The 22,241-nt window shown below is 44.1% G+C and overlaps 5 protein-coding genes across 5 annotated transcripts; 3 read left to right on the top strand and 2 right to left on the bottom strand.

Moving 5' to 3' along the window:
- Positions 1 to 32: 32 nt before the first annotated feature.
- SERLADRAFT_464864 (uncharacterized protein) lies at positions 33 to 459 on the top strand (the record flags this gene model as incomplete). The annotated part of the gene is made up of 1 exon (XM_007317213.1): positions 33 to 459. One exon carries the CDS (start codon positions 297 to 299, stop codon positions 453 to 455), a length of 159 nt encoding a protein of 52 aa, XP_007317275.1.
- A 139-nt stretch (positions 460 to 598) lies between these two features.
- SERLADRAFT_436915 (uncharacterized protein) lies at positions 599 to 2,801 on the top strand (the record flags this gene model as incomplete). Its single annotated transcript, XM_007317212.1, has 11 exons — positions 599 to 631; positions 682 to 801; positions 861 to 1,019; positions 1,075 to 1,288; positions 1,343 to 1,443; positions 1,496 to 1,530; positions 1,593 to 1,766; positions 1,824 to 1,879; positions 1,938 to 1,947; positions 1,999 to 2,050; positions 2,103 to 2,801. 11 exons carry the CDS (start codon positions 599 to 601, stop codon positions 2,799 to 2,801), a joined length of 1,653 nt encoding a protein of 550 aa, XP_007317274.1.
- Positions 2,802 to 13,811: 11,010 nt separating this feature from the next.
- SERLADRAFT_436910 (uncharacterized protein) lies at positions 13,812 to 14,930 on the bottom strand (the record flags this gene model as incomplete). The annotated part of the gene is made up of 1 exon (XM_007317211.1): positions 13,812 to 14,930. The coding sequence occupies one exon, from the start codon at positions 14,928 to 14,930 to the stop codon at positions 13,812 to 13,814; it is 1,119 nt and encodes a 372-aa protein (XP_007317273.1).
- A 1,824-nt stretch (positions 14,931 to 16,754) lies between these two features.
- Positions 16,755 to 17,597, bottom strand: SERLADRAFT_436909 (uncharacterized protein; the record flags this gene model as incomplete). The annotated part of the gene is made up of 2 exons (XM_007317210.1): positions 16,755 to 17,161; positions 17,228 to 17,597. 2 exons carry the CDS (start codon positions 17,595 to 17,597, stop codon positions 16,755 to 16,757), a joined length of 777 nt encoding a protein of 258 aa, XP_007317272.1.
- Positions 17,598 to 19,633: 2,036 nt separating this feature from the next.
- SERLADRAFT_355563 (uncharacterized protein) lies at positions 19,634 to 22,203 on the top strand (the record flags this gene model as incomplete). The annotated part of the gene is made up of 11 exons (XM_007317209.1): positions 19,634 to 19,939; positions 19,991 to 20,110; positions 20,167 to 20,325; positions 20,380 to 20,593; positions 20,648 to 20,745; positions 20,798 to 20,832; positions 20,895 to 21,071; positions 21,129 to 21,184; positions 21,243 to 21,252; positions 21,304 to 21,343; positions 21,392 to 22,203. The coding sequence occupies 11 exons, from the start codon at positions 19,907 to 19,909 to the stop codon at positions 22,097 to 22,099; spliced, it is 1,650 nt and encodes a 549-aa protein (XP_007317271.1).
- Between the last annotated feature and the right edge of the window lie 38 nt (positions 22,204 to 22,241).

The raw sequence follows: 22,241 nt of genomic DNA, 5'->3' as shown, positions 1-22,241 counted from the left end.
AAAAGTTCTGAAAAAGCAGATTTTAGTCACATGACAACAGACACGTCACGCGTTACGAGCTACGCGTCAGACCATCGCTGATCTTGCTCAATAATCGTTCACTGGTTCAGTTTCACAGACATGACCCTTGCAGAGCGCACAAAAACTTGGATATGTCATATTCTGCTTCTTCGTGCAATATGACAAACGCCAGACACGTCGATACTCTGTGGCAGAAGCAAGATCAATCATGATTGTCATATGTCCGATGTTAGGGCCCAGGTCGCGATGAAGATCGGAAACTGACCAGCTCAGCAATGCCGCATTGCAGACACGTCAGCCTTGGATGTAAAATTCATCAGCAGTCGTTCAGAAATCCCAATTTCAAGTGGTCACAAGCGAGCGGTCTGCCGAAGACGACGCGTATGTGGTGCAAGCTTCGAACCTCGGAAGCTGACTCGAGTCATCGGCCGTAGTACTACCCTCGAATGCACTTTCCTTGTAAAATATCATGGCGACACACTTTTTGTATAAAAGCTCTCCATTATCATCCGACAAACACATCGTTTTCCTGAGTTCATCAAATATCGCACTTGCTTGATTCATACCATCAACAATAATGACTGCAGCAGATTCGGTCCCTGTCCTCATCGTGAGTGTTGATCTTCGTATAAGCTTTTACCCTAAACTTTTTATTTAAAGGCCGGTGCTGGTCCTTCAGCGCTAGTCGCAGCTCTCACCCTGCTCCAAAATGGCATATCTATCCGCATCATCGAGAAAGAGGATAAATATCGTCTTGGGCAACGAGGTGCCGGATTATTCGTATGTTTACAATCAATCACAATCTAGTGCGCATTCTCACCCACAACTTTTCTTCTTAGCCCCGCTCGCTGGAATTGTTTCATTTCCTCGATGTCCCCGAAGTCGACCAGAGAGCGAAGCCATTGCCGTCAATGCGCACCTACAAACCTGGCACTGTCGAACCCCTCAAGACGTTTTCCATGACACCGTACCAAGATCCAACGCCTGCTTTTCCTTATGTGCGTACGTCTCTATGTAATCACCTTCAGCTCTAATGAAAAACACGATCTGTAGTTCAACCCTTGTATGCTAGGACAGCAAACTCTCGAAGGGATCTTGCGCGCACATCTCGAGAAGCTGTCGTGCTTTGTAGAAACTGGCACGGAGCTCCGCTCATTCGAACAGTTCCCCGATCATGTGGTCGCACATGTAGTGAAGAAACGAGATGGCGAAGAAATACAAGAGACGATCAAAGCGACATGGCTGATCGGAGCTGATGGGGCGAAAAGTACGTGTCTCCTTACGACTTTGTATCAAGCCTATATTTACATTTGATTTGCAGGCGTCGTCCGCAAACAACTTGGATTGACATTCCTTGGAGAAACCAAGGACGACTTGCGATTGATCACTGGAGACATTCGTTTAAAAGGCCTTGACCATGAGGTTTGTGCTATATTTATTTGTCCTGATATTTGATTTGAGCATTGGACGCCAGCACTGGCATCTTTTTGGCGAAATGAAAACCAATCTGTGCGTATTCACTAGGTTTCTGATATTGTAGACACCAAGCCAATAATAATGGACTGTTTCAGCCTTGTCTTGCGACCCACAGAGGAAGTCGGCCTCGACGGTTATCAATTTTCTATGTTTGGGTCGGCTGTTAACTTTTCAATAGTGAAATCAAGCGCGGACGTCTACAAACATATTGCCTCGATTGTCCCAACTAATCTCACCTTCGAGGAGCTGATCTGGGTTTCTGAATTCCGGTTTGTATTGGATCTGCACTCCATATATATCATGTTCCTGATCGCTGTTTATTCTAGGGCTAATACCCGAATGGTGAACAAGTTTGGAGAAGGCAGGGTTTTCGTATCAGGAGGTAAGTTGTATGATCCTGTATAGCGAGCTTGGCTGTTAATATAACCTCGTTGCTGCAGATGCTGCACAGTTCGTGCCATCTTTCTTTATCGTAAATGTAATTTTCTGACATTTATCCAGTGTCCATAGCCCTGCTGGTGGCCAGGGACTCAACTCAAGTGTCCAGGACGCCGTAAGCATTACCAACTTACCTTGCACCAGATGTATCTCATCAAACACTGCAGTTCAACCTCGCTTGGAAAATATCACTCGTCCAAAAAGGCCTCTCTCCAGACTCTCTCCTCGACTCCTACACCGGCGAGCGCCTCCCCGTTATCGCCGAGATGATCAACATCGCTACCGCCCTGTTCAACAAGTCCACTACTGCGAACAGCTCGAACGCAGAAGAGGCGTTTGAGCGCAATGAGAGGCTATACATGCTCGGTGTGAATTACCGCAGCAGCCCGATCGTCCTCGACGAAGTAGTACCGCCATCCGATGCTAGGCCTGTAGATGCGTACGGGCTCATCCGGGACGGATCGCTGCAGGCTGGTGATCGCGCACCGGATGCACCTGGTTTGTTGGATGTGAAGGGTGCCGGGAACGTGCGGCTTTTTGATATTTTCCGTCCGCACCTTCATACGGTCCTTGTCTTTACTTCGGACGCTTCCAAGGCTGCTCGCATTATTTCTGAGCTTCGCCGCTACGAGCAGAGCGTTTTGCGCTCCGTCATCGTGTTACCTGCTGGGTCATCTACCCAAACAGACTCTGCTGCGGCTGACATTGTTTTGGAAGACAAGGAGGGGTATGCATATAAGCATTACCTGGTAGGAGACGAGACGAGAGTCGTGGTGGTGAGACCGGATGGTGTGGCGGGGGCTATCGTACATGGAGCAGAAGGTATGGTGCGTTACTTCGATAAAGTCTTCGTGTCTCGGTCCTAGAGTAGTGTAAATCTTATTTATCCGACTCCCCTTTTACATACACGTGTCTCCATTCAGCATATCCTATCACTGTAAATTTATCAATCCAATTATCTTCGAGCCCGTTCGGGTGCGCGCCTTTTCGCAAAAGGCGCCTCAAGATATATTGTAATGGTCCTCAAAGCTCGCTTGGCGCTGTCCTGAAGGTTCACTTAAGGTGCTCCTTAAGAGCACCTTAAGGAAAAAGAGACGCCCCGGCATCACATCGGAATCCGCAGATGCAACACATGTGGCTGAGGCATGTTCAGTGGGAGAAAGAGCCAGTTAGGACTCAGAGGCTTGTTGACTACCTGAATGTGCATGAAGAGCATCAGGCTGCACTGTTTTCAGATTCCACCAAGGAGGCAAAGTCCCAAGGATGTCATAAAGTTGTGAATAAGAGTACTTACAGCAAGTCAGATGTTCATGCACTAATTGTTCACCACATCTTTTCTGTCGATGAACACTGTGAGCACACCGGGATTACCCTGACAACCTACAGATGTTACAACCAAAGTTTGAATACTCTGGTGCACACAGTGACAAGAGAAGAGGAGGAAGGAGGAGTGGATAAATCAATCCCTTATGATAGGACCAAGTTAGTTGTGGGTATACAACAGGAGGACTCGCTGAGGAGTCTCCTGGATCTATTGGGGTTTATATACTAATACAGGGTGTTTGTACTTATGTACTATACAGTTGATGAAAGAAGTAGCTGATGATGTCATGGGGCACAGCCCGTGTAACCAGCTCCACTGCATGAGAGAGTTGTATCTAAAAATAAGGGAAAGCAGTGCAGCACGAGAAAATGGAGTTTGAACAAAAAGGAAAGTGCCGCATGGCACGAGTGTGTGAATACTAAGAAAGAAGGTTGAAGCGGAGAAAGAAGGTGTAAGTCTGAAAATTGTGTATTGTAACACTACCCCCCTTCTAAGGCTCGACTCCAAGTACCAGAGGTAGTAGTTAGATTTTTGGGCATAGGTTGAAAAAGGGAATTAAAAAGGTTTGAATCTATGCCTCTAAGCTTCCTAGGAGCTGAGGGATTCTTAATTTGCAAACAGAAATTGTCCAGATGGGCTTTTGGTTCCCACATTCTGTCCCCGTCTCCATAGCCCTTCCATAGGACCAGGAACTCTAGTTTCCCATGCTTTAAGCGTGCATCCACCACTTGTTCAATTTCAAACTCTTCTTCACCTTCCTGGGTGAATACAACCAGTTTGGGCCGGTCTATGCGCTGTCCTGGCAGCGGCCCTTTGTAGGGTTTCACACAGCTAATATTGACTGTGGGTACTACCCTCATTCATTTTGGGAGTTCTAGCTCCACTGCATTTGGTTTGACGTCCTTAACCTGGTAAGGGCCAATCCACTTTTTGGTCAGTTTTCTAGACTGCCGATCTTTTAATTTTAAGTGGTCGGTATCTAACCAGACCAGGTTTCCGACCTTGTAGTCAGGGGCCTTAGAGCATCTAGTAGCCGTCTATGCTCTGCCTGTCTTTCATCTGCTCTGCAGTTTGGAATAACGCCCTGCGTGTTACGTCTAAGACAGTCTTCATGTCTTTTACCATGTTCCCAGCAGCCTTGTTCTTGCTTTTGCCAGGTTCTACACCCATTCTGGGGAGGTACAATCTCGTCACCTTGACTGGTGCCTTCCCTGTAGCCGATGACTGTTTGATATTGTATGAGAACTAGGCTATCTTTAGCCACTTGGCCCAATCTGTCTGTCTGTCATTAATAAATATCCGGAGATATTGTTTCAACTCCTGGTTGAGTCTCTCCGTTTGTCCATTGGTCTGCGGATGGAACACCATTGATAACTTAGGTTTGATGCCCAGCATCCGGCATAATTCTTTTGTAAATTTGCTAGCAAATTGCGGTCCCCTATCGGAGATAACCGTTTCAGGTAACCCATGGATAGACCATATAAAACCTTTAAATAAGCCTGCTGTACCAGCGGCGGTAATAGTTTTGTTGGTGGGAATGAATACCACTTCTTTGGAGAAGCGATCTACCACCACCATTACTGAATCATACTCATTTGATTTGGGTAGATCTGTTGTGAAATCAACCAATATATCTTGCCAGGGACCAGCTGGTATCGGGTTTGGCATGAGTTTACTGGCCGGCGGTTGATGTGAGTTTTTTGCCATGGCACATCTCAGACAGGATTTTAAGTATTCCTGTATGTCTTTAACCATGCCAGGCCAAATGTAGTTCTGGAGATCAACTCCATGGTTCATTGCCACCCAGGATGCCCAGCTACTGGTGTGTCATGATGTTGGTCTTATGTCTTGATCCTTGCGGACTCAGGCACATAGATTTTGTCTTTAAAACAGAAGAGCCCGTCTTCCCATAAATATTTTTCATTGCCGTCAAGGCGCGCCTTCTCTTCTGAGGAGATTTCTTTCTTGAAGACTTCCAAAAGATCTGAATCTTGCCCAATTCTAACATTGGCAACCCTGGATTGATCTATCAGGGTGACACCTTTGTTGTTATCTTCAATGCTATTGGCATGATCCTCTCTTCTAGATAAAGCATCTGCTTTTCCCATAGAAGTTCCTGGCTTATGAATTAATTTATAGTTAAATCTTGACAAGTATACTGTGTAGCGGGCTTGTCTTTGGTTTAAGTCTCGGGCCATCATAAAATACTCCAGATTTTTATGATCAGTCCAGATTTTGAATTGATGCCTAGCACCTTCTAAGTAGTGCTGCCAGTGCTCTAGAGCTCTAATGATGGCCAGCATTTCTTTATTATAAATTTGATAGTTGTGCTCTGTAGGCAACAAACTATGCCATAAATCAGAAGAGTTCGTTTCTAGCCGGAACTCTTTGTCTAATTCTGGAAATGCTAATATGGGTGCTGTTGTAAATGCCTGCTTAAGCATATCAAAAGCTTCTTGTTCTTTGGCGCCCCAGTGCCAGACAATGTCCTTTTTAGTGAGATCATTCAACAGTCTCATTATTTTTGTGAAGTTTTTGACAAATCTTTGGTAGAAGTTTCCTAAGCCAAAGAAGGCCCTAACTCCTTTGACACAAGTAGGTTCTGGCCAGTCCAATATGGCTTGAACTTTCTCAGGATCCATCCTGATTCCGTTCTGGCCTATGATCATACCGAGGAAGTCTACTTCCTTCACTTTAAAATTACATTTTTTGGGTTTGACGAATAGGTCCTGTTCCTGTAAGCGTCGAAGGACTTCTTGCACAATCCTGTCATGCTCAGCCTCATCGTCCGACTTTGTAAATATCAGCAAATTGTCAATGTAAATGACGACACAGTTTTCCATATCCGCAAAGATCTTGTTCATCATGCTCTGGAAGGTTGCCGGTGAATTGGTCAACCCAAAGAACATAACAAGGGGTTCAAAGGATCCTCGGTGGCACGTGAACGTGGCCTTCCAAGCATCTGCTTCTTTGATTTGTACGTTATTGTACCCCCATCTGAGATCCATCTTTGTCAAGATCTTGGCACCAGCCAATTTGTCTACTAGCTGACTGATCAAAGGCAGCGGATACGCATTTTTAACTGTGTGCTCATTCACGTAACGATAGTCCATAATCATACACTTCTTACCATCCTTTTTAGGAATGAAGAACACCGGGGACGTCATAGGGCTTTTGGAAGGTCTGATGTAACCCTTCCTAAGCTGTTCGTCTATGAAACTTAATACCTCATCTCTTTCTGGAGCAGAGAGGGGAATCATGTGCCCTGTTCTCAGTTTGAAGGAGTCCTTCAAATCTATAGCATGGTCCCAAGGCTTAGCCTTTGGGAAGCGCTCTGATTTATGTTTTGAAAAGACTTTCCAGAAGTCATGGTACTCTGGAGGTACCAGCCTCTTAATCTCTTCCACGGGTTTTACCTTGTCATCTAAAGATCTGAGCTGGGCATAAACATGACCAGTGTTTATCCTTTCATCTTGCTCAGTTTGACGGACTTGACTCGGCTTACCCAAGTCATCACGCTCCTGAGGGCAACATGACAATGTGACAACCCCTGTCTGCCAGTTGATCTCAGGATTGTGTTTAAATAGCCAAGTCCAGCCTAAGATTAAATTTATCTTCCCTAGTTGGGTAGCTTCGGCGGTGACTCGTTCTCTGTGTCCTTGGTACTTGACAACAAAAGAACATTTGTGTGTTATGCAGCCACCCGCATTAAGATACCGTCAATGTTATAGACGGGAATAAATACATCTAATTTTACAAGGGGGAGTCCGACTTGCTCCACCCAGACCTGATCTATGAAGATGCCATTAGCGCCTGAATCAAGCAGTGTGACAACACCAACAAGACACAGTCTTGGGGCACTGGAGCACAATTAAAACAACACTCAAAAGAAGAGGAAGAGGTGGGAGTGGTTACCCATTAGGTTTCAACAAGTTAGTTGTTGGTAGACAACAGAAGGACTTTGAGTCCTTCCCCATGTATTGCTCCTGTATATATACTAAAATACATGAGGTACTGTACAGTTGTAAATAAAGTTTAAAGTCCAATGTCTAGCATGTGACTGGTTACATGATGAGTCTAGACACTGGTCAGGTGATGTGTCATATGATGGTCATGTGACTATGAAAAGTCCGAAAATGTAAAGTAAAGTAAATGGTCACATGATCAGTCATGTGACTTGGAAAATGAAAAGTAAAAGTACAAAAAGTGAAGCATAAGTAGGTGCTGGTATGTCAATTGTAACGAGCAGTGCGCTGGTTGGGTGTATTATGCCCCGGGCAAGGTTTTCCACACCAACATCTAAACGAATCTCCTTTTGAAATACATATGTGCACTGTTGATGATGAGAACTGCTGTTAGGAAACCACACACAAAAACAAACTAACACACAATCCTCCCAGATTCCACGGAACTTGTTTATGGGCTTTGCCTCCTAGAACAGTGGAGTGGTCTGGTTGTTTGTGGGGTGGTACGTATAAAGATCCTTCAAAGTAAAACCCAGAGGTGTATGAGTGTGGGTTTTGAGGAGGAGGGATAGTTGAATTTATAGAAGATAGGGGCTTAGTGACGAGTATAGATGAGCACTACCTTGCTAATCGTAGCACAAGGTAGGTTTGAGAATGACGAGATAACGAGGTTCCCAGTGATAGCAGGCTCCTGACGCACAAACTGTAGTGCTCAGAAGGACTCTAATTGAAGGGGATGACAATCACTTTCAAAAAGTGACGAGTGACGATGACAGCAGTTAACAGTGGTAGAAGTGGAAAGTGTTGTGACCACACTGGATCACAAGTAGTAGTGAGTAGTGAACTTGAGATTAGAGAAGAAGTCTGGATTCGAGTTCTTGTTTTTTTTTACAAGGTAAAATACAGGGGTTTATATAGTAAAAGAAAAGTAGGCTATGCACAGTATAGCTGTGCAAAAAGAATGAGAAAGAACATGAAGGAAGGAATGTACGCTGACAAATCCTGCGTAGGTAGTACAGGATAAGATTGTCAAAAAAAGGAAAAGAAAGGGATAGAACAATGAATGCTGTGAGTAATGTCACAGGTTTGTACAGCCATAAAGTAAAGTCCAATAGCAAAAAGAGAGCAGGAAAATCATGATGTCATGGGAAGATGCAGTAAAAAAAGGGCAAGGCAAAACACTATCAGTATCAACACAGTTCCTTTATTGTCAGTCAGGCATTCTAAAAAAATATGTGTCCATAAAAATGATTCAACAATCAAAAATAATCGCACTGTAAATGAATGTTCTGCTGAAGAAAAAGAAACTGGAGCCACCGGTCCACCACCTAGTCCAAAACCGACAGTTTCATGGCCTTACCAATGGACTGGTTGTGTTGGACCACCTGATCAAACGAGGGAGGGAGAGGAGTAGTTCCAATTTGGAACAAGTGAGTCCCAGGCAGCGTGTGGTAGGTGTAGCTGTAGTGAAGACAATGGACAAAAGATAAGTGTACCCAAGTGAATGGGACAGCGATGAACATGGGCGACGCAAGGGGATGAACCTTCTCCAGCTCAAAAACTACCCACCCATGCTCCAACCAGGCAAGACGAGCGACCGATGTTTTGATAGTATATGATGGTAGATCAACGTCATAAAGATGGACCTGTTGCCCTATTTGAACCGGCCGCCGGGGCTTTGCTGATATCAGCAGTGGCACGTGGTAGTCAACGGATCGGCAACGGAAGCGGATAGGAAGTGGTGACATCAGAAATGGTGGGGGTGCAAATAAGATGAGGAGGAGGAGGGTGGAGGTGACGAAAAAGTGGATTAGAATGGGGATCCAGAAACGACCGTCAGGTGAGAATAAAAAGGAGAGGAAGGGGCCCATGGTGGGGCTAGGCAAAGGAAGGGGAGTAAGGGAAACAACAAAAGCGAGGGCGCAATGCAATGTGTAGCCAGTGGCGACGCAAAAATTTGCCAAAATGCCGAAACGCGGAAAGTACCGAATTGTAAAGCCCTATCCCCTTTACCGAACTAACAGAGGGATAAGTCTTAAATCAAACAAGTAGTGTCAAGTATCAATGTTAAGAGGTAATCAACAACTAAAGAAAAGTATGTACATGAGTGTTCAGTATATATATGTTTCTGAAGGTCAGCCATGAGGTGCTGACTGATATAACATGCAGTAGCCATGAGGCGCTGACTGATGTTCTACGTCATGGTCTAGATTCTGTCACGTGATTGTCACGTGATTGGATCTAACTAGGTACTTGTGTTATCCGCGCTAATAGCAGCAGCTTAACAACTTATGTCTGTCATGTGATCAGATAACAAAGAAAATGAAAATGAAATTAGCGCTCTAACTAGCGCTCTGGCTCAAGTCGTGACATTACCCCCTCTTTAAGACTTTCGTCTCGAAAGTAGGGGTCCATCTTTCCGTTTTCCCAATTGAACAATTGTTTCCTGACTCTTGTTGTTGTGAAGTTTTCAAAAGGTTGGAATTGTAGTTGAAATCGTATTCGTCGAGGTGCGCTAGGGTTGTTATCGTGGAATGTTTTTACTTTATCTGGTGAGTTGGTTAGGTGTTGTTCGGGTTCCCACGTGCGTTCCTCTTTTGGATAATTCTTCCAATGTACTAAGTATTCCAATTTTCCTCTTTTTAGACGCGAGTCTAGAACTTCTTCGACTTCATATTCTTCTTGTCCGTCTACTATTACCGGCGGTATCGGTTTAGGTTTTTGTTGAGAAGGGAATTGTGGTTCTTTGTACGGTGTGAGTTTTATCTCATTGAAGACTGGGTGAATAGGTTGCCATGTCGGTGGCAGTGCAAGTTTATAGGCCGATTCGCCTATTTTTTCCAGTATCTCGAACGGACCATGTCTCTTATCGTCTAGTTTCTTGGCTGGTCGATCTGTCGAGATATTGGTTGCTTCTACATACACCTTATCTCCTACTCTATATTCCACTGCTTCTCTCTTTTTCTTATCATACTGCTTCTTCATCTGTTCGGCTGCTTTTTGCAACGACTTCTCTGCTTTCTTCCTCGTTTCTGTCATCCTTTTTACAAAATCCTCCGCTTTTTCGTTCTTTACTTCCACTCTCACTACTTCCTGTGTTCTTGGATGGTGTCCTTGATTCAAGTAGAACGGGCTGTATCCCGTCGCAGAATGTTGTTTGTTGTTATAAGAGAATTCTGCTAGGGTAAGCCATTCTGCCCAATCATCTTGTTTGTGGTTTACGAAGATTCTGAGATACTGCTCTATCTCTTGGTTGATCCTCTCTGTTTGTCCATCCATTTGTGGGTGCCATGCCGTTGATGGGTTTGCCTTTATCTGAAGAAGTGTGTGTAGATCTTTCATAAATTTAGAAACGAACTGCGGTCCCCGATCCGAGATGATCTTTTTGGGTATGCCGTGGTTTCTAAATATGTGATCTCTAAACAGTTGTGCTACTCCTTCTGATGTGATTTTCATCTGCGTGGGAATTACCTTGATCATTTTTGTAAATCAATCTACTACTACCATTATCATGTTATACCCATTTGATTCTGGTAGTGGTCCGATCAGATCTACCGATATGATCTGCCAAGGTTTATCCGGGATCTCGTTCGGATGGAGCGGTGCTGCTTTCTTTTTATGGTCTGTCTTGGTTCTTTGGCAGACCTCGCATCCATCGACGTATCTCGTGATATCTCTGTCCATATAGGGCCACCAGTATTGTCGAGTGATTAGCTCTTTCGTTTTATATCTTCCTGGATGGCCTGCAACGGTAGAGTCATGGTTTCGTCTAATAATTTCTTCCCTTAACGCATAGATCCTGCCTTTGAATACTATGCAACCGTCTTCGTCAAACCATCCATCTTCTCTCCTCTCTATCTTTCCTTTCATCTTTTTTATCAAGTCATCCACGTTTCCTCTCCTCTTTGAGATCCATTTTGAAATCTCCAGCTCTCGTTCCTGACTGTCTGCAATTTTTTGCCTCTGTTCTGATGAGAGAGTCATCCTCACAAACAATTTCTCGTCTAGCAGTACGACGTCTTCATTGTCGTTTTCCCCTTTGTTGTGATCTGATCGTCTCGAAAGTAAATCTGCTTTTATATGCTTTCTCCCCGGCATATGATGTATCGTGAAATGATACTGACTCAACTCCGTCATCCACCGTGCCTGTCTCCTGTTCAACTTCCTTGGTTCTTTGAAATATAACAGATTTTGATGATCTGTCCATATCTCAAACTCTTCTTCCGCATCTATCAAATAGTGTCTCCATTCATTAAGTGCCGTCATGATGGCAAGAAGTTCTTTGTCATAGATCTCGTAATTGCGTTCTGTGGGATTCAACACTTTGGAGAGGTATGCAATTGGCTTCCAGTCATCCTTTTGTCTTTGTGATAAGACAGCACCCATAGCGAAGTCACTACTGTCTGCTTCTACTTTGTATTGGCCATGTGGTACTAGGAGAGCTAACACCGGGGCTGAAGCTACGCGTTGTTTCAATGTGTCAAATGCTTCGCGTTGTTCATTTCCCCAAATGAAGTCCTCTTTTCCCGTTAACTTGGTCAACGGTTTGGCTACTTCCCCGAAGCCTTCTATGAACCTCCTATAGAAATTTACAAAGCCTAAGAACGCCTGTATGTCTTTTTTATTTTTGCATTCTGGCCATTTGCTAATTCCTTCTACTTTCACCGGGTCCATGCGAATTTCGTTTTCTGAGATGATCAGTCCCAGGTATTCTACTTCTGTTTGTTCGAAATCGCATTTTTCTGGTTTAAGATAGAGATGGTTCTTTCTAAGGATTTCTAATACACGTCGCGTTGTTGCTCTGTGCATTTCTATATCCTTTGTAAATATCATAATATCATCCAGATATATGATCACCAGTCCCTCGTCTATCAATTCCTTAAAAAGGGTGTTCATCATTGTTTGGAATGTGGCGGGGGAATTTGTCAGTCCGAAGAACATGACTAATGGTTCAAATAACCCCCGATTTGTTCTGAACACCGCTTTATGCTCATCCCCTTCTCTCATTCGGATATTGTTATACCCCCATCTTACGTCTAGTTTCGTGAAGTATCTAGCTCCACTTAATTTGTCTACTAGTTCTCCGATTAACGGAAGCGGATATCTATTTTTGATAGTAATATCGTTTAGCTTCCTATAATCTTGAACCGGTCTTAACTTTCCGTCTTTCTTTTTTATGAAGAAGAAGGGTGATGCAAATGGGGACTTCGATGGTCTTATCCATCCTGATTTCAGATTTTCTTTTAGGAATGCATCTAGTTCCTCTTGTTCTCCCCTTGCTAATGGGTAGATCTTGCAATCTAGGGAGTGATCTCCTGGTACTAGTTCAATTGCGTGATCCCATTGTCTCCTTTCAGGCAAGGTGTCAAATTCCTTTTTATCAAATACATCTTTGTATTGATGAAGGTGTCTTGGCACTATCTTTTCGAATCCTCCTTCTTTTTGATCTTTGCCTGCGGCTTCTGCTAGTTTCTGTGCCATTGTGCCTTGGGCTCTAATGTGATAGTACTGATCGTCGATCGTGGCATCTTCGAAATTCTGGAGATTTACTTGTATCATCCTCTCGTCTTCTCCCAGTTCTTCGAAGAATATTTCCGGATCCTCCTCTGGGTCAGAGATTCGGATTCTTGGTCTGCATTCTTTGGGACATCTTTCAAAGGTTAACTTTGACTCCTTCCAGTCTATTTTTGGATTGTGTTTGTTCAACCACTCATGTCCTAGGAACATTCTCCCGTTACCCAGATTGGTTACGGCGAGATGTATCTTTTCGATGTGACCGTCGATGTCCATGAGTAGTATTACAAATTCATTGATGGCTCCGTTCTTATTAAGAGTTCCATCTGCATTATAAACTGGAATAGGTATCGGTATCTTCCTTGTCTCATATCCTTTGTCTTTAACAAATTGGGAGTCGATGCAACTCCCCGTGCATCCACTATCCAATAGTGCTTCGACTGTTTCTGTTTGGAGAGTGTCTAATGTAGTAAGCTTACATTTTACGTTCATTTGATTGCCTTGGGTGCCCCTAATGTACTTTTTAGGGGAGGCAATCTCTATGATTGCTTGTATAGCTTCTATTTTTGGTAACCGGTTGATTTCATTTATCGTTTCCCGGGTTACTTCTCTAGTTCTCTTTTTGTGTGTCCAGGCACTCAGAATCCCAATGGATCTTTCTTCCTTTTGGTCTCTTAGTCTGTCTACTACCCACTCTGGGGTCCAAACTTCTGTTCTAGGTTTTTTTAAAGGGGTTCCTGACCTTTCTTCTACAGTCTCTGCTGCGTTTTCCTCCGTAGAGTTCACCGCATCGGGTGTAGGATTTTTAGTATCTATCGTAAATGCTGCACTTTTTAATGATTTGCCCGCCGTCGGAACTGCGGATGTCTTATCATTCTGCGCCGCATTTACTTTGGTTGCATCTTTTTCGTTTCTGATTTCTTTCTTTGTCTGGGTGGAAATAATTTTATTGTTATCCGTGCTAAAGCTGCAGCTTAACAATTCTGGTTCGTACATATCTACAGATAAAGGAAGAAATCGATTTGAAACGTCTCTTTTAGGCTCAGCCGGTTGATGCGGTACCGCTGGCCTCTTTAAAAACCCTCTAGGAGTTTTTCTCTTTCCTCTTTCGTCATCTTCTCTAGGAATTCACGGACATTAAATTGCGGCTTCTTTTTTTGTGCGTCTTTGCACTCAAAGCTTCTATGTCCTTTCTCTCCGCATCGGTAGCATCGTCCCTCAGTGCGGAATTTCGCTTTATCTACCTCCATTTGTTCTCCGTTACCGGTATAAGTATATCCGGTTCCATCTTTCTTCTTTTCTCCTTCTTTCTTTTGTTCTGAATAAGGTTTCCTTCCGGTTTCGGAACCTTTCTTCTCTTTTTCTCTTTCTCTCCAAATGTAGTCCATTCTGATGAGTTTTTTCTTCCATTCCTGGTAATCTTTAGGAATGTGTCCACCATAGATCACCCTGTCTACTAGCGGTTTATTCATGTTTCTCCTTAATAGGGAGATTAAGAACTCTTCATTCATTTGGTTTGTATATCCCGCCCATCTTTTCTTTTCTTCAAACCTTTCAAAAAAGGCTTGGGCGGTTTCATTGCCTTGTTTTAAGGTCAATATTTCGTTCTTTGCAGTTTCTTTTTCAAAACTGTCTTTGAATCTCTGTTCCATTTTATCGGCAAAGTACGGCCAACTTCCGTATGTGTGCGTAATGTTGAACCCTAACTGTTGGGCATCAACCCTATTCTCTAGCCAATCGGTCTGAAAGGCCACGGCTTCTCCTTCTTTCATGAAAGACAGCACGAAGCTGATCTTTTTTCTGTCATCCTCAAAATAAACGGCATCGTCTTCGAAGTGAAGAAGTAAGGATTCTTTAAAGGCCCTGTACTTTTTCTTATCTCCGGAGAAATTCTCTGGTTTTTCTAATGCTGTTCTACTTCTTTCCACCTTTTCCGGAGGTGGCAATGCCTTCTTTTTGAGCCTTCTTTCTAAGACGCTCACTTCTTCAAGTGCCTCGTCGAGTTGGGATTGATATAGAAGCCTCGTTTCTTTGATTGCTTTTTCTACTTCTCGTTTTACGTATGCTTCTAATGATGCTTCTCTCGGCGGGGGAGTTTCTATTCTGGGTAATGAGTCCATCATTTCCCTGGTAAAGGCGCTGTCCGTGCTGTTGGATGGCTCGGGCAGATCTCGATATTCTAGGTTTGACATTGAATGTGAGTTGGGGAGGAGGGGGAGTTTCTTGTTTGATCACGGGAGATGGGATTCTGAGTTGTGTTATTTCTGGCAGAGGAAATTGTCCTCTAAATACGTAATCTCTGGAGTAGACGCGTTGTTCTCCTATCCAGATATACAATTCTCTACTTAGCATAGAAAGGAATTCCCCAGTGATAAGCTGGATCAATACACCTTTTTCTAAGTTCTAAGTAGTCTATCTTCCTCTTTGAATCAAGGTGGTCCTCTTCTGTCCACCACTGATTGTGTACGTAACTAGGTAATGTGTGTCTAAGAATGTAGGTAAAAGGTATTCATAATAAATTGGGGTCCGAACGGTTGTCCCAATGTAACCCGCTTGTTAAGCTGTCAGTTCCTCTCCAACTGGTGGACACAAATGTGCGGCCTGGTTAGAGGTATGCGAAATAGAAACTAGGTAAAAACGAGAAAATCTCCCTGGTTCCACACCAGAGAAATTATAGTGATATAATGTAGCTAGAGGGGAATTGTGACAAAGGAGTCTTGGGAGGAGGAGGGTGATACGTTGGCAGGGAAGAAGGATAGAATGGTATCAGGGCGAGTGGGGATGTGGTGGAGTGGGATAGTGGTAGCGGTTTGGTGAGGGTGTTTGAACAAGGTTAGGATTATGAAGATGATGATGATGAAGATGATAATGGTGATGAGGATAGTCGTTGTTACGTTCATAGACGGTACTCGTGTTAGTTGTTGATTGTGTAAAGCCCTATCCCTTTTACCGAACTAACGGAGGGATAAGTCTTAAATCAAACAAGTAGCGTCAAGTATCAATGTTAAGAGGTAATCAACAACTAAAGAAAAGTATGTACATGAGTGTTCAGTATATATATGTTTCTGAAGGTCAGCCATGAGGTGCTGACTGATATAACATGCAGTAGCCATGAGGCGCTGACTGATGTTCTACGTCATGGTCTAGATCACGTGATTGTCAAGTGATTGGATCTAACTAGGTACTTGTGTTATCCGCGCTAATAGCAGCAGCTTAACAACTTATGTCTGTCATGTGATCAGATAACAAAGAAAATGAAAATGAAATTAGCGCTCTAACTAGTGCTCTGGCTCAAGTCGTGACACGAATGGAAAAGCAAAGGTGAGCGTGACTGGATTGCTATTCCACGTGGCACTGTGCCTGTGTGGCGCAAAGGCGAGTCTTTTTGAATATTCGCTTTGTTATTGACACCTGTCCATGCTACAATAAACTTTGGTGCATGACACCGACATTATTTTGGATTACTAACTCCATAGCAGTGTTAGTTTTTGCAAAAATCCAAGTTTCATGTATGTAGTTGATTAATAGCTCCGGTTGATCAATTGTGATATTGTGAATTTTGGATTGGTTGGAGTGGGATCAGATTGTGTGAATGGCATGTTGGGTATCCACGCTCTTGGATGTCCAGGCTATAGTAGGGTTGACCTTGTGAAGCCATGGGTATCCAAGGAGAATGTCTTCTCCTCCTAATCCGGTGACAAGGAATTTACACATGGTGTTCCTTCCTCCTGCTTCTATCCGTTGATAGGTGTAGTGGGTGATCTTTCCTCCGTTGCTGATGGTTCCATTTACATTCTTGCATGTGATGGGTACGTCGAGTTCGTTAAGGGGTAGGCAGTGTTTAATTGCAAACTTTGTATCCATAAAGTTGTCTGTCGCCCCTGAGTCTATGAGTGCTTTGGTTCCAATGGTTTTTTGTTGTAACGTGGTGTCAGTTTGTAATGAGTTTGAATTAATCGTGGCTATGGTTACAACAGCTATTTTGGACGGTACCAACATTGGGGTGGATCATCCTTTCAAAAACCCTTGTTTTCTAATTTGTCAATGGCAGTGGCGCAATCTTCTTCTCCGAGTTCTTTCCACATTCTGAGGATGTGGGAAATTCCTTTTCCATCCTCCACCACAGTTTCTGTTTTGTCCTTTCCTGTAATTTCTGCGGTACAAATTTTCCGTTCCGGTTGTTTCCCTTTCTTCTTTTCCGGGCAGGACCGCAAGATTTGTCCCTGTTCTTTGCATATAAAGCATTGCCCTTCTCGTTTGAGTGCGTCTTCTTTGTCCTTGGTTAAACATTTTGCCGAGGATGATTGACTTCTTCTGCTCTTCTCTTCTCTCTTCTTTTCTCCTTTCTTTCCCCATTTCCTTTCGCTGATACTGTTTGAGTTCGTCCAGTTGGTGTCTAGGCCTGTGACAGTGCTCATCCATCCTGCGATATTTTTGGGTTATGTGGAGGAGTTAAGTACATTTTGAAGGAGGTATGGGCGTATAGAACTCTTGTAGACCATGATTAGTCCTTCGTCATTTAAGCCGCTTTTCCCCGCTTCTACCATGGAACGGGCATTGAATTTTACTGCCGTTTCTCCTGTCTCCAATTTAATTGTCATGAGGGCCGCACCGGCCGCGCCTTTTACGTCTGCAGTAATAAATGTTCCATTAAAGTCGGTTTCAAAGTCCGTCCATTTTGGGTATTTGCCCGATCCTGTGTATTCCGTTAATTTGGTTTCTTTCCACGCAAGGGCTACTCCTTCTTTCATGTGGGAGAGTGCTTCAAAGACCTTCTTTTTGTCAGATTCATAGATGGCATCATTTACGTCAAAGTATGCTTTGGCTGACAACATCCATCCATTGGCCTGGTCCGGCATTCCATTGAAATCATCTATTTGTCAAAACTTGGTGGGTTTGGGTGCAGCAGTGTTGGACATGGTGCTTGTTGGTGGGACGGGAGATGGATTAGGTGCTGTGGGAAGTATCTGTGGCATGGGAGGTGGTATTAGTTGGTTGTCTGCTGTAAATTCTTCAAAATTGTTTTCGTCGTAGATTTCTGATTCTGTTACTGGGGATCGTGTTGGGTTCTGGGTATTAGCTGTGGGTGGCTTCTTGCATAATACTGTAACCAATGTGCTCTGGTTTTGTAGAATGTGTCTACTTGTTCTCTGGTATGGAGTCTGGTGACGTCGGGTTGGGCAAAGGGGGGTGGTGCTGCTGTTCTTCCCTGTCTTGACGATACTGGGGGTGTTGCCATTTGAGTAGGTTCTGCTCTGGTCTGTGCCCTGGTAGTGGGCCTTCTTCCTTGCAATATTTTGTCATCTTTTTCATCCCTTCGCTAAATAGTGTGGGATGATGATATGGAATACAATCATTTTGTTACGCTTGGAATGTACAAGCCTGGTAACAAGGGGGTTTCTAGCAGTGGTTTATGGGTTTGAGACATATTCTGATGATGAGGATTTACTGATGAATACCAAGCTGCACTGTTGAAGCGTACAATCGTATTGGAGATGTAACTACAATACAGGCATGTATATATACTGTCTACTTTAGGGTAGGTGTTTGTGTTGAGCAAACAATGATGGGTGAGACCATAATAGGTAACAAGTGTGGGAAGATATGAATGAGTAGTGGTAGGTAGCTACTCTGAGAAGAAATAAAGTCTATAGGGAACATAGTTTGTAACAGAAGCAAGCTTTGCACGAAGAGGAGAAGTGGCAAAATTGCCAAACTAGGTAGGCCTAGTATATGAAGTGGCCTGTGCGCCATCAGATACCAATATCTTATATGGTTCCGTCCTCAGATATATAGTAACTTTTTTTGCTGATAGGGCACCTCAGAGCTTCCTCCAAACTCTGAGGTGAGATACCCATTATTATAATATTGTTGTACCTAGCTTACATTAGTATTTAGCCTTCTCGTTATTTGCTAGGTACTTACCGTCTTTATAAACTCATCAGAGCTTCCTCTGAACTCTGAGCCTTCTCGTTATTTGCTAGATCCTCTAAAATCTGTTGACCTCAAACTCATAGTACCTCTTACTCCCTGCAAGTGCAGTTGGAGACGGGTATTGTTTTTGTTATAGTTTAATGTTGCCTCACGGTGCCTCAAGACTGTGTCTTGTTGGTGTTGTCACATCATCTGCCAAAGCTAAGTTACATATATTAAGTGATTGGATCCTAGCAACTGGCAAACACTCACGAAAATGTTTGTGCTGATGCTTCCCCTTAGGATTGGGAACAAAAGATGCCACAGCATCAGTATCTGCCACTGAGAGCATTTCTGCCACTCCCTTGCCATCAGCCATGAGGGTAAAGACTGAAGGCAACAATGGAGCTATGTGGCAAGCAAGAATGGAGCCGAACCTTGGATATGTGACCTAACGAACCCAGGTTTAGTGCAACCGAGGAATCCTTAAAACCCCAAACCTTGAAATGGCAACCTGATCCTTCTTGCCCACCATACTTGGGGACTTTGTTGTAGGGCTTAAAAAGTGTAAAAAAAATAGGTGTTTAAGTTAGTATACAGAAAATAATTTTTGTAACAAGCAGAGCAAATTTTGTATATATATATATTTCACAAATATTCAGCTCAAAGTTGTCATTGCCATCAAACACCAAAATTTTCACAAAAAGTTGTCTATATGAAAAGTGATGTACTAGTAACATTTTTCAAGCCCTACAACTAAGTCCCCTAGTCATCTTTCGTGTGGATTTCATCCACCTCACAAAAGGGGGATGAGTGATCCCAGCCTGTTGAGACTGTGACGGCGGTGTAGTGAAATTAAACCCAGCGATATGGCTGGGTACGAGCCTAGTAAAACCTGGTAACCTACAGGAACAAACGCCAGATACACGCACAGATTTTGTGACATAAGCAGGATTGTCCAATGCACCAGTTTGCGATACTGACCAGCGCAACAATGCGGCATGGCAGATACATCAGCTTTGGATGTAAAAGTCACTACAGAAATCTTGTCGGCACGAATACAAGTGTGCTCGAGTCACATCGGCCATAGTACCTCCGAATGTACTCCTCTCGTGCTAACAATGTTTATGACTCGGATGTCGTGGCGACACACTTTGTATAAAGGCTCTCAAAGACTCCATTATCGTCCGATAAAGATATCGTTTACCTGGGTTCACCAAATATCGCACTTGCTTGATTCACATCATCAATAACAATGACTGCAACTGATGCAGTCCCTGTCCTCATCGTGAGTGTTGATCTTCGTACAGGCTCTCCACCCTAAAGCTTTCATTTGAAGGCCGGTGCTGGTCCTTCAGCGCTAGTCGCAGCTCTCACCCTGCTCCAAAATGGCATATCTATCCGCATCATCGAGAAAGAGGATGAACATCGCCTTGGACAACGAGGTGCCGGATTATTCGTATGTTTACAACCAGTCACAATCTAGCGCACGTCCTAAACCATAATTCCTCTAAGCCTCGCTCGCTGGAATTGTTTCATTTCCTTGATGTCCCCGAAGTCGACCAGACCGCGAAGCCAATGCCCTTCATGCGCACCTACAAACCTGGCACTGTCGAACCTCTCAAGACTTTCCCCATGTCACCGTACCAGGATCCAACTCCTGCTTTTCCTTATGTGCGTATGTCTCTATGTAATCACCTTCAACTCTAATGAAAACACGATCTGTAGTTCAACCCTTGTATGCTAGGACAGCAAACTCTCGAAGGGATCTTGCGCGCACATCTCGAGAAGCTGTCGTGCTTTGTAGAAACTGGCACGGAGCTCCGCTCATTCGAACAGTTCCCCGATCATGTGGTCGCACATGTAGTGAAGAAACGAGATGGCGAAGAAATACAAGAGACGATCAAAGCGAAATGGCTCATCGGAGCTGATGGGGCGAAAGGTACGTGTCTCTTTACGGCTTTGAATTAAGTCTATATTTACACTTGATTTGCAGGCGTCGTCCGTAAACAACTTGGATTGACATTCCTTGGAGAAACCAAGGACATGCGATTGATCACTGGAGACATCCGTTTAAAAGGCCTTGACCATGAGGTTTGTGCTATATTTATTTGTCCTGATATTTGACTTGAGCGTTGAACGATAGCACTGGCATGTTTTTGGCGAGTCGCAAACAAATTTGTGCGTATTCATTAGGTTTTAAACATTGTAGGCACCATACCAATAACAATGGACTGTTTCAGTATTATCATACGACCCACAGAGGAGATCGACCCCGACGGTTATCAATTTACTATGTCTGAGTCGACTGTCGACTATCCCGTAGTGAAATCAAGCGCGGACGAAGTCTACAAACATATCGCTTCGTTGGTCCCAACTAATCTCACCTTCGAGGAGCTGATCTGGGTTTCTGAATTCCGGTTTGTATTGGATCTGCACTCCATATATATCATGTTCCTGATCGCTGTTTATATTAGGGCTAATATCCGAATGGTGAACAGGTTTGGAGAAGGCAGGGTTTTCGTATCAGGAGGTAAGGTGTATGATCTTGCATCACGAGCTTGGCTGTTAATATAACCTCGTTGCTGCAGATGCTGCACAGTTCGTGCCATCTTTCTCTATCGTTAATATAACTTTCTGACATTTATCCAGTGTCCATAGCCCTACCGGTGGCCAGGGACTCAACTCAAGTGTTCAGGATGCTGCAAGTATAAGTTACTTACTCCCGTATGACCTATAGCTCACAACTCTACAGCTCAACCTCGCCTGGAAACTCGCACTGGTCCACAAAGGCCTCGCTCCAGCCTCGCTCCTCGACTCCTACACCACAGAGCGCCTCCCCGTCATCGCCGAAATGCTCGACATCACTACCGCCCTGCTGAAGAAAACAATGGCGCGTGATTCCAACAAGGAAGAGGTATTTGAGCGCAATCAGAGGCTATACATGCTCGGTGTGAATTACCGCAGCAGCCCAATCGTCCTTGACGAAGTGATACCTCCATCTGATGTTAAGCCTATAGATGCGTACGGGCTCATCCAGGATGGGTCGCTGCAGGCTGGTGATCGCGCACCGGATGCACCTGGTCTGGTGGATGTGAACAGTGGCAGGAATGTGCGGTTTTTTGATATTTTCCGTCCGCACCTCCATACGATCCTTGTCTTTACTTCGGACGCTGCCAAGGCGGCTCACATTATCTCGGAGCTTCGCCGCTACGAGCAGAACGTTTTGCGCTCCGTCATCGTGCTCCCTGCTGGGTTGTCCACCCAAGCGGACTCTGCTGCAGACGTCGTTTTGGAAGACAAGGAGGGGTATGCATACAAGCACTACCTGGTAGGAGACGAGACGAGAGTCGTGGTGGTGAGACCGGATGGTGTGGCGGGGGCTATCGTACATGGAGCAGAAGGTATGGTGCGTTACTTCGATAAAGTCTTCGTGTCCCAGTCCTAGAGTAGTGTAACTATTATTCTTATTTATTTCTGATTCCCCTTTTACCTATACCCATCTCCACTGAGCTTATCCTGTCATTGTAAATTTATCAGGATAATTATCTTCGTATACATGCCTGAGCTATGAGATCGAGAACCGGGAT

This window comes from Serpula lacrymans, assembly GCF_000218685.1.
Source record: "Serpula lacrymans var. lacrymans S7.9 unplaced genomic scaffold SERLAscaffold_6, whole genome shotgun sequence".
NCBI classification, from domain to species: Eukaryota; Fungi; Basidiomycota; class Agaricomycetes; order Boletales; family Serpulaceae; genus Serpula; species Serpula lacrymans.
This window is presented reverse-complemented; position numbering and strand designations above follow the sequence as displayed.